The 12,450-nt window shown below is 38.0% G+C and overlaps 1 protein-coding gene across 1 annotated transcript in view; it reads left to right on the top strand.

Moving 5' to 3' along the window:
* The window catches only part of LOC140141096 (endoplasmic reticulum metallopeptidase 1-like), a 32,637-nt gene that overhangs the window by 8,308 nt on the left and 11,879 nt on the right, over positions 1-12,450 (top strand). Inside the window, exons 4-10 of the mRNA XM_072162874.1 lie at positions 2,421-2,513; positions 3,373-3,576; positions 4,335-4,564; positions 5,162-5,360; positions 7,795-7,988; positions 9,439-9,591; positions 11,421-11,626. Of these exons, the coding sequence (XP_072018975.1) occupies positions 2,421-2,513; positions 3,373-3,576; positions 4,335-4,564; positions 5,162-5,360; positions 7,795-7,988; positions 9,439-9,591; positions 11,421-11,626 (1,279 nt within the window). The remainder of the gene's footprint in view (positions 1-2,420; positions 2,514-3,372; positions 3,577-4,334; positions 4,565-5,161; positions 5,361-7,794; positions 7,989-9,438; positions 9,592-11,420; positions 11,627-12,450) is intronic.

The raw sequence follows: 12,450 nt of genomic DNA, 5'->3' as shown, positions 1-12,450 counted from the left end.
TTATCAATACATTGGTTCCCATTTCTTGACATGAACACCATATTTATCTTTACTGAAGGCAATATTTTTCTCAACTTTTTCCATAAAGTATAACCACACCTTGAAATCAGAGAAATTCAGTTTTAATTCTTGAACTCTACACTTGTAAATGTATCTTTTTGCAAAAAGTATAATCATATTTATGAAAACCATATTTATATCATCTTTATAGCATCCAAGACAAATGTCAAAATATGTTAGCTGCACATTGATATTTACATCTTTCAGCCATTTCATAATATTGTCCCAAAACCTTGATACACTGTGACAATCCCACATTAAATGTCTCATTGTTTCCTTAGCTTTCTTACAAAATGAGCATCTGTCACTTTCAATTTTTCCAATTTTAAACAAGAATTCATTTGTTGGAAGAATCCTATGGATGAACCTAAATTGAAAATAGTGATCTTTAGTTTCAATTGTACACCTGTATGGCATTGAAAACACCTGCTTCCAATCAACATCCATCATGCCCCTCTCACAATTAAATTCAATCTCCCATTTATGCTTAGCTGTTGGGATGATTGTGCTTTGCTGACACAGCAATTGATATGCAAATGAGCAAACCTTTTTGGCAGCTCTGAGTTGGTTAATCAACTGTATCTCACGGTCTAGCATGCTAGTAGGGGTCAACTGATGTTTATAATGTTTGGAGACTGCATTAATTACACTGAAATACTTTAAAAAGTTACACTTAATATTGTACTTTGCTTGAAATTCTTCATATGTCATAAAATGATTTTCAAAAATTAAGTCTCCAACAAAGTTCACACCTTTTTCACACCATGATTTATAATAAATTGTTTCTCTGTTTATCTTAACATGAGAATTATGCCATAAAATATCATCATTATTTTCAACACAAATATTTCTCAAATTAAACCATGACTTCATAACCTCACACAAAAAGGAGTTATGAATATTCTTATACTTAAAATCATTGACTGACCTTGGTTTACAATACCAAACCCATTCACCACCAACTTTGGAAAGTTCCTTGTAGAAAAGGCTTTTCCATTTTCCTTTATTATCATCATCTAAATATCTCTTTACCCATGTCACTTTTAAGGCATTACAAAAATGAGAAATATTTGTCATTTTTAAACCTCCATTTTCTTTGTTACAGTACATTACATCTCTTTTGACCTTATCTGGTTTACTATTCCAAATAAATTTGAAAATAATTTGCTCCACTTGTTTCATGTATTTTGAGGAGGGGGTAGGTAAAACAGAAAATAAATAAGTTAATTGTGAAAGAGCCAGTGATTTAACAATTGTAATTCTGCCTATTGGGGTCAGGTCCCTCTGCGACCAGATGTCTAAAACAGTTTTTAACTTCTTTAATTGAGGATCAAAATTTAGCTCAAACAGCTTAGTCTTATCCAAAGAGACATTTATCCCAAGAAATTTAACCGGGCCCTTTGACCACTGATAATTTTCCTCTGGAATTGGATTATCAACATTATCTTTTAAAGAGCCAATTTTGAGAAAAGTGGATTTATCGATATTTAACTTCAAACCAGAAACTGTACCAAAATTTTGTATGATATCAACTGCATTCAAAATTGATTCTCTGGATCCATCTAAAATAAGTGTGGTATCATCTGCAAATTGAGTGATTTTAACATGGTTATCATTAATTACAATACCTTTCACCTTTTTATTTTTACGAATAGAGATACCCATAAGTTCTGCACATAATATGAAAATATAACAACTTAAAGGGCAGCCTTGACGCACGCCATGTGAGATAATTTAAAAAAATTTGACATATAACCATTATTTACAACACAACTACTTATTTCTGTATAAAATACTTTGACCCATTTTTCAGATCTCTTCCAAAACCAAATAATTCTAGACTCTTTTGCACAAAATCCCATTCAAGTTTGTCATATGCTTTTCAAAGTCAATAAAGAAAAGGGTACCCGGTACATTATACTCTTCTGTATACTCAATGATATCAAGTACTAGCCTAGCATTTTCACCAATATATCTATTTGGCAAAAAACCTGTTTGATCACATGATATAATAGAATTCAAATTCTTTTTCATTCGATTGGCAATCACTTTGGCAGCTATTTTGTAGGCAAGGTTTTGGCTCATCTGGTAAAGGCAGGGCAGATGAACCATGAGAAAAGACCTTGATACAGTCACTTCTGATCAGGGTAATAAGCCCGATTGTTGGCTTCACAAAAATGCCCCAATCAGGTATCTATTGCAACCACGTTCACCAGGTCACTTAGTGCCTGGCCAGAGATTTGTCAGCATTATCGCCTAGATTTCAGCTGTTGATGCCTAGATATGCTTGACATAAAAATAAATAAATAATAATAATTAAGGCTCTTATCATCTCTACAATTTCTTTATTTCTTTTTCAGGATTAGATATTGCTTTCATCAGTAATGGATATGTGTATCACACTAAGTATGATAACCTAGCCAGCATACAGCCTGGGTGCATACAGAGAGCAGGTATGTAATACAAACTTAACAGGTTTAATTGGAACTTGGAAGGCCAAAATTGTTTGGTGGATTCAGTTTAAGAATATTTTATTCCATTGGTTGATTTTTCATGTAATTATTTCGTGTAAGCTAATCCTAAGCCTAGCTAAATCTAAACCTAATCCTAACCCTAATCCTAAACTAACCATAACCCCAACCCTTAACCTAACCCTAAGTTTGTGTAAAATTACATGAAGGAATAACCCCATTACCTGACCATCTCAGGCATACACTAATACATAGACCATTTTATTTGAGTGTGTAAGTGTAATAGGGACATGAGCACCCAAATTAATAGTTCAAGTTTTGAGGTTCAACATAAAGCTTGATGAATACAGTGAAATAAATCATTGTTGGCATTTATACAGTGCCTTTCATCACAGCACTTTACATTTATTCCGCTATGTTAGAATATGTAAGCTGCCATACAATGCCCATTTGCCCAAGGCATACTCGTACCTTTGGACTTCGCTCAATGGACAATATTCATAACAGCTCCCCCTTTCACCCCTGGAAGATAGAGGCAAGTGAGGAAAAGCTGGGGGCTCAAACTTACAATTCCAAAATTTCTATATTTTAGGAAGTTTGATCTCCGTGGACTTTTAATCGACAACTGATTTCCCATTACACCATTAAGGCCTCAAAATTCACATTATCAATGGCACTCGCTTTCAAGGCCAGTGAGCAAAGGGCACAAAGGTCACTGTGTACGTACTGAAGAATGCCTTGTAATTAAGGGCAACAGAGGCTTTGGCCTCCCTGTATTTAGAAGCCTCACACCATTATAACAGATTTGATTTCACCTGTATTTTTCCTCTTTCTTCCCTAGGTGACAATGTACTATCCATATCTCATCACCTACTGACATCAGACGAGATGGAGAGAGGATGGAAGGAGGAGCTTTACGGACAGCCCGTCTTCTTTGATATCTTAGGGTTCTTCATTATTTCTCTACCAACCAGATCAGTAACATATATGGTGTGGTCACTCCTTGCAGCAGCTATTGGTATGATCATTATGAGGGATGCTAAAGGTAGGTTGAAAACAGTGTCTCAGCTTTAAATTGAGGTCTACCTGTATGACCTTACAAACATTAAGCAGGTTTCAAAAGCTCGCTAGTGGTGTTCGTGCCACATGGAATGATTTGCCATCATTAACTGATGATGCTGGACTTTGCCTGCTGGTGGATGGTCTGGATATTTTTTCGTCTGAATCTAAACCTAAATTCCAAGCCATACCGCTCCTAATATACATTTCATCTTGTCAAAACCAATTATGTTTTACTGACCTGACAGTTACGACCATCTTGAGTGATGGCCATCTTCAGAGTGATGTTTTCTGATCCAACTTCTGTACACCAACAGAGAGGGCGCACCAGCCCTCAGAAGTGAATCGTATATGTGACTAAGATAATGGGCACCTTCGTCTCTGGTCATTGTGTTCGGTGCTCTCTTCCTTATCCAGTCCGCCGTATCAGAGAAGCAATCTGGATAGAGACAAGGGGACCCAGTATCTTAGTCATGACAGTCACATATACGATCCACTTTTTGGTGCTGGTGCGCCCTCTGTTGGTGTACAGCAGTTGGATCAGAAAACATCACTCTCAAGATAGCCATCCTCCTAATTAGATGGTCGAAACTGCCAGGTCAGTAAAATTGGCTTTGACAAGATGAATTGTATATTATGAGTTTCTACAAACCTAATGAACCTCTTCAAGAACATACCGCTCCTAAATTAAGCAATCCATAGAGTTAGACTAAAATATATAAATTTGTTGTTCATTCTGCACAGGTTTCCATGGTAGACCATACTTTGTCAGTGTCATCCAAGCTGTATTAGTAATCCTTCTTTCCTGGGTAGCTGGCCTGGTAGCCATCATCTTCATGGGAGTCATTGTTTCATCTTTCAGTAGACATATGTTTTGGTTCTCAAACCCAGGACCAATCTTGGGAATATATGCAGCGCCGGCACTCTATGCTATCATTAGGGTGCAGCGAGGATTGGGGTTGAAAATGCATAAGGTAAGAGTATGGAGTGTGTACCCATGCAATTATACAATATTTATGCACAGCTAGTAAATTACTAACGATTGCTGTGATTGGTTATCACTATCTAGGAGTATATGAATACGCTTGGTATGCTACCAGTGTTTGATCACTAGTGATTTTTAAATCACACACTGTGTTTACTTCCATTTTCAGAGTGTCAAGCCGATCAATCGATACAAGTCGCTGAGGCAAAAACGATGTCGCTTTTGCAAGTTGAAGAAATCTCAACTTTCGAGCGATATCGCTGGACACATGATTGCATCAGCCAATCATTTACAACCAACTGCATCTATTATTTTGCTTATTAACCTTTCTTGATTATTAACATTTGGTGATAAATTAAATCGAAGCTATGATTATTGACAGCAATGGATTTCTAAAAATGTATTTTGTGGCATTTTGAATATTTTAATTGTTGTCTGCAATTACTATCACTGTGATAAGTATAAAATGCAAACGCCATGAGCGATGCATTGCTTTCCAAAAGCAGTGCATCGCAATCGCTCGGCGATCGATGATATAAATTCAGCTTCAAGGTATTTTACTTTTTCTTATATTATATCACTACAGAATACCAAAGCCAAAACCTCCAATCCATGGCTAGCAGAATGTATGTTTTTTGATGCCTATGTGGTGATCTGGTCATCTCTCTTGGCCTTGTGTGCCTATGCCGGATTATCATCTGCCTATATACCATTCTTCTGGCTTTTCTTCCCAGTTGCAATAAGACAGACGGTGTGGAAGTATATTAAAGCATATAGGCAGGAAGGTAAGATTGTCAGTGTTGCCAGAACTTGTCATTGCCAAGGCACGGCGAAATGGCTCGCCCGGCCGCGGTGAATGAGCCCCAAGTAGCTCAATTTTTAGAATTCCAAAATTTGAATCAATAAATTGTCACAAAAACCCATTGTTATTATAATTTTGAGCTTCAGAATCTCAAAACCTTTTTAATTTTCTAAATTGAAGGGTAATAATATGTCAAATTACTGCCAGCGGTCTGACATTTGCAAAATTAGCTCAATGTTAGCCAATTAGCGGCATGGTTTTCCAGGCCCGTGACGCAGGATTTCATTTGGGGGTGCTGATTTTGAAAAAGTGGACTTTTTTTTCCAAGGGGCGATTTTTAAAAAGTGGACTTTCCTCCCAAAATTTGGACCTTTTTTGTCCAAAAAAGCGTAAAAAACCTTACGGGCCTGTGGTTTTCTGAGTAACAGCAAGTGACCACCAAGTAGCCCAAATGTGCGTCTAAGTGATCACCAAGTAGCCCAAATGTGTGCCTAAGTGATCACCAAGTAGCCCAAATGTGTGCCTTAAAGTGATCACCAAGTAGCCCAAATGTGTGCCTAAGTGATCACCAAGTAGCCCAAATGTGTGCCTAAGTGATCACCAAGTAGCCCAAATGTGTGCCTAAGTGATCACCAAGTAGCCCAAATTATACAGAAAAAAAATATATAGACCATTCACCAGCAGGCAAAGTCCAGCATCATCTGATAATGATGGCCAATTGTTCATGAGGCACAAATACATTAAAATACTGCACCCATTCTGTATATTTTTTCAAACAGAGTCTTGATATCTTTTGAGGAAACATAAACTGAGCTCAAAAAGAAACTTATAATTTTTTACAACTTGTGAATCACAAGGTCATATCTTAAAATAGTGTCAATCAAAATGAACCAAAATTACACACAGGATTACTTTACTACTCTACTCAAGACACATGTCAGTAACCAAGCAGTTGTCCAACTGACACAACAGCAAAATGCACTGTCATGGGACAGCTTCCTGGACTTCCTCCACTATCACAGCCCAACATTTGGCACCCAGCACAAAAAATCTGTGAGAATGCACACAAGATCCTTGCACAGATGATAAAACGGTGCCGGTTTCTGCTTTTTATACACTTTTTTCATGAAACAGGGCTGGGCTGTGAATGTGGTCCAGGAAGCTGTTCCATGTCAGTGCATTTGCTGTTGTGTCAGTTGGATAACTGCTTGGTTACTGACATGTGTTAAGAGTAGAGTATTGAAGTAAACCTGTGTGTAATTTTGGTTCAATTTGATGGACAGGATTTCAAGATATGACCTTGTGAAAAATTATAAGTTTCTTTTTGAGTTCAGTTTACATACATGTAGGAACCTGTAAAGTGTGCTTAGGCTTGTAGATCAACATCGAGGCTTCGTGCCTGTGCGTAGTGGACTATAAATCACTGCGCTTTTGTTCTTTTTTAACCATAGAGCTGATACAGCTCCCTGATAGCCACAAACAGTGTGTGTGTGTGATTTGTTACCCACAGGTGATCGAACAATTGGCCCTCATGAATATGCGACAATTTTCAGCATACAAAGCACAGGTACTTTGCCTGTGAAGTATGATCCCACCCATGTTATGCTTGTCTATGTATGTGATATGTCTTCTAGATGGTTCCCTATATCTGGTTGTTTGTCTGTCTGGATCAGAGTGGTTTGAATTTGCACAATTAGGCCATTCCGTTTAAAATCCGCACTACCCCTGTGGAAGATTTTGGAAATATCTCCCACAGAGGGAGTATGAATTTTAAATGGAATTAACAAATTAGCAGCTCCATTTAAAACCCATTCTCCCTCAGGGGAAGCTCAGAGGGTGTATGCAATTCAAATGGACCTGTCTAATGTGCTCATTCCATTTGAAATTCATACTCCCTCTATGGCAGATATTTCCAAAATCTTCCTCAGGGGTAGTGTGGATTTTAAATGGAATAACCTATACATATAAATTGTGCATGTACATTGTATGGTCCCATAACCATATCAAATGAAGCGAGTCCATTTGAATTGCATGAAATTTTTTATCTTTTTCCTCCCTAGATATTTAATGATATTTAATACCTGCACTTGGTTTTCTACTTGCCGGTGCCCCAATTGTAGGCCCATTTAAGGTCTTGCCTCTGGCATTCCATTCTTTTTTCCAAATTATTTAGGTATTTCCTAGGTGGGACGGTTCTAGAGGTGAATTTTACACCTGTTTATCCCAGCCTATTCGCTGGTCTTTTAACATGTTTTAAAAAAAAAAAAAGCTTTTATATTTATATTTGTCAAAATTTTGATGTGCAATAATTATATATGTACCAGTACCAGTGATGAAGTCTAATAAATAAATAAAAATAAATTAATTAATGATGCCTTCACAATCATAACTTGCATTGCCATGTATTTTATCTTCAGTTTTAGGAGATTACACAGTACTTGGTATTTACCTCCTCATGGTGTCCATGCCCGTCATCATGTCTTTCTATCTACTATGGGTTGGGTTAGAGGTGTTTATACCAATCATGGGACGATCAGGATCACAAATCAACCCGGAGATATTCATCGGTGCTTTTGCCTTTGTTGGTGTGATTATCAACACAAGTTATTTAGTAAGTATCATTTGTGATGCGATCAAGCAAAATCTGTCGGAACTCGGAAATGTTGATTTTGAGATATAGCCAAACAAAGAAAATATTTACCTTTGTTTCCTGTTATTTTGGAAACTGTTTAATTGCTCATATATTTGGATTGGTTGTTTAATTTCGATGGGGTTAAGTTCACCACCACATGCCACAACAACTCATGGTGGATCTGCCGGCCGGCGAATTAAACATGTAATGATTTTGCTCTCTCAAAAATGTCTCACGGCCAAGCCAATAGAGGGTTTGGCCCCAGACAAACAAGTACCTAGACCTATGACTTTGGTTCGCGTAGTTAAGCCGACACTGCTTAGCAACGACTTTGACAAGGACGCATACCCGGATGCAAGCAAGCAGATATGTTCGCGTCCATGGAACATGTTACATTTGACGCGAGCGATAATGGCCCAACGAGCGCGTCTTTCTCTCCAGACATGAACGCTTATTTCTCCGCGTCCGACCACCCGACCAAAATCACCTTGGATATGTGGCTTCACCTACTGCCACGGTCAGGGATGGGCAGTCATAGGTCTAGGTGGTATGTCTATGGTTTGGCCTATCTGCTGTGTCCTAGCAGAACATCAGTCAATGTAAGACATTAAATATTAAATGCGAGGATCACAGAGGATACGTGCCTGAGAAAATATATATTAAATTAAAGCTCAGGCAAACTGGCAATATAATTAAGATTATGGCAGATCCGCCATGAGCTGTTGTGGCGTGTGGTGGTGAACTCTACAACATGTAAAGCAAAAAAAAAAGGTTTGTCTCAAAGCTCACGAGTGGTTTGAAAACAAATGGTATTTTTATGGTATTTTGAGTAGAAAAATCTGATTTTCGCCCAATTTTCCAGATAAAACTAAAACTTGTGGCCTAATCATGAGTGTGCGCTGATTCGAATCTGAATGGTTCTGATTCTTTCTCTCCTTTATTATATTGCCAGTTTGCCTGAGCTTCACTTCTGAATTTAATATTAATTTAATTAAATTACTCTCTGATAGTGTTATTACAGTATTGTTTCTATGGGGCTATTACAGTTGAAATCCATACCCCTATGGAAGACATGACCATAATCTCCCACACAGGTGGTGTAGATAACAAATGGAGTCACCCATTCAGGTAACTACATTTGACAATCACACTCCCTGTGTTGGAGATTAAGATTATGCCTTCCATAGGGGTGTATGGATTTCAAATGGAATAACCCATTTTGAAGCAGACAACACCTAAATGGGTGGCTTCATTTGAAATTCACACTCCCTGTGTGTAGGATTAAGGTTATGTCTTCCATAGGGGTGTATGGATTTGAACTGGAATAGCCCAGTTGTAATGAGATCATATCTAGTACCTTTGTTAAAATTGATTATCAATTAGTAGTCTTCATGTGAAAACTTTATTTTGTTTTCTTTGTTCTTTTCAGACTAGCCTTATACAAACCTTCAAAACCTTAAAATACACTCGGGCATTTTTGCTTGGATTGTTCCTCACCTCAACTCTTGCCATGTTTACATCACTTGGATTCCCATACTCAGGAGATCCAATGAACCCTGCACCAAAGAGATCTTATTTGCAAGTAAGTGCATGTTTTATAAATCCAGACTTGTAACAACTGGACTGGAATGACTCAGCTTGGCTTGACATTTAAGGACTTGTGACTCAACTCATGCCTAAAATCCCAAATGACTAGGACTTGAGTCCTAAACCCAAATGACTCAACTTGATGAGACTCCAGTGACTGAGATTCAATATGTGACACGATCTGGTCCATGGGGGTCAAAGGAGGCATTTTTGAAAATTGAGTTACTGTAATTATTACATTATACATACAATAGGCTATCGTTTACTGAAAACACCAAAGATCTAGCATACTTGGTTCTAAAGTTATGAAGTTTTTTGGTGTCAATTTTCTTATGTATTTTATTGTTTTTTACTCCATATTTTTACCTTTATCTCAGTTTCAAATTTGCCGCCTTTGGCCCCCATGGACCAGATCGTGTCACATATTAAGAATTATGACTTGACAATTTGACTTAAAATTGCATTTAGTTTTTGTTTTTGTGATAAATCACCAACATCCTTTGTATTAATGATTTGCATGCTTCAGCATAAGAATTCCAAATACTGGGCTTGTTTTTACTCATTTTAATGCATTTTTCTTGCCGATTCCAAATATGATCATGCAAAATGTACGATTCTGGAATTTTTAAAGAAAATTTGGAGCTTGTTGTCTGCAATCAACACCAGTGTGGAGAGGACAGGGTTAAAGTCATCTAATTTGACAGGGAACCTTCCAGCTCCATGCATGCTTGCACCAGTCTATAAATCTTTCAAGAAAGTGGAAATATTTTACTTTATTTTATTATTGCATCCCATGAACAAACAAAACTTTTCCAGGCATATTGTATTATATCACACATTTCAAAAAATCAAAATTATTTGATATCAGAGGGACATCCCTCGTATTAAGAATGCAATTTGATATGTCTTATATGCTTTCATGTCCCAGAAAAAAATACTGTGCAAACGTTGCTATCCGAGCCCATAACCCCATGGGCACTACTGCCTTTCTTAAAGAGCCCCTGATATGATATAATCATCTCAGTAACCAATCAAAATAGAGCTTTTAGATTTCTTGGAAGCTTTTCTCCTGTCAGCCCTACTGACTATTCTTACCATGTCCAAATAGTAGGCATCCCGATCACCTTATTTTTCACCATCACAAAGCCAAAACTGATGCTTTTCTTTATCATTCCATCCAACGCTTCCCAAAAAAATGGTCTGACCTCCCCCGTCACGTCACTGATATTTATTTGTGCAATAGCTTTAACTGCTTCAAATCCCACTTGAGAGACTACTTTCAGTCCATTCAAGAAATTTAATCCTTGGTGCCATCTATACTTTTGTTGTGGTGGTAGGGTGGAGGGGGGCATTATCTCATTATGTTGTGGTGTGTTTTATCCTGCTTGGCTAAGTGCAATATATTGTGTCTCTTGGGGCTTCATGCTTTTAACATAGTGCTGTTTTTAAAAAAAATGTTTGTACTTTTAATGTGTTAATAATCTTTGTAATTTTTATGTGTATTTATAGTGCAATACTTTGTTTATTTTCATGACCAGCTTGCAAGGGTGGGGTCCACTCATCTTTTAGATGTCAGTGCTTTATTTGCCACTTTTGTTGGGCCCTGGCAGCCCTTGCTCGCTGGTCTAATTGGCTAAATACAATGTACATGATATAGTCCTCTTTGAAACCAATCAAAGTAGTCCTTAGAGACCGATAATTCGGCCGGTTAGTGCCCATAGGGTTAAGCAATAGATAACGATTGGTTATTCTCAACATCATGAGCAACATGTACCAAACATCATGGTCAATTACAAATATTGGCTTTCTTCTTTCATTTCACAGCATACTTCCAGGACATATTACGACTACTCTGGCTACTTATCGTATGAGGAGGATTCATTTCTAGGAGTAGCTCCCATGGACTATTTAGGAGTGGCACCCCTGTTTAGCGATATACCAGAGTTAAAAGATGCTCCAGAAGCAGGCTGTGATCCGGAGGTGCCTTATTGTGGTTTACCCTATTGGGTACCTGTCAGATCTATGTTAAAGTAAGTATTAGTACATTTGGTGGTTCCCATGAAAAGTTTATGAGTGGCACCCACCTATGAACATGTGTCAAATCTTTGAATACCCCAGAAATTAGGCCGGAATCAAGCACTCACTCACTCGATTTGTCGGACTCCTACGATGGTTCTCCAGATGTGTCTGTCCTGCATGCAGCTCCAGATTTCGTTTGGTTCCTGTCCAGTGTCCTCACACAGAAGATCTACATAGGTCTTGCTCGGCCGCCCCACACTTCTTTTGCCGTGACTGGGTCTCCACAACAATAGGTCTGACATCACCTGCCTGGTACTTCTTAAACAGTGATCAGCAAATTGTAGTCTTCTTTTCCAGATTTTATCAGTTACCTTTGGGAGTTCTTCCTACAGTTCTTTATTTGCGGTATGTGTCCTCCAGCTTATATCAAGAGCTGATCTAAGTAGTCTGATGTAACAGCCATCCAACAACTTGCGGATCTTGGTTGTGACTGTCCATGTTTCTGAACCATAGAGCAGGATGCTTTCTACTGTTGCATGGAATAACTTTAATCTGCCTTGGAAGATGGGATTTCCAGATGCCCTGCTCACTGCTTTTGGAATCAAGTACACATGATTTTAAATTGTGTGACATATGAATAGCAATCATGAAGTGCACTATTCATTGCCCTCCCTCCTACAAGTTACACATAAAATCTAAGAGTGTGGAGTCCATATTCTCCTTGTAACCTTGGGGCATGGTGGGGGACATTTAGCGTGTTTCTATTGAGTCCCCTGCATTTTACCGGTAAAACTGTTCGCCGTCAAATAGCGGCGAAAGGCGGATAACGGTCAGT

Source organism: Amphiura filiformis, chromosome 19, assembly GCF_039555335.1.
Source record: "Amphiura filiformis chromosome 19, Afil_fr2py, whole genome shotgun sequence".
Classification (NCBI taxonomy): domain Eukaryota; kingdom Metazoa; phylum Echinodermata; class Ophiuroidea; order Amphilepidida; family Amphiuridae; genus Amphiura; species Amphiura filiformis.
This window is presented reverse-complemented; position numbering and strand designations above follow the sequence as displayed.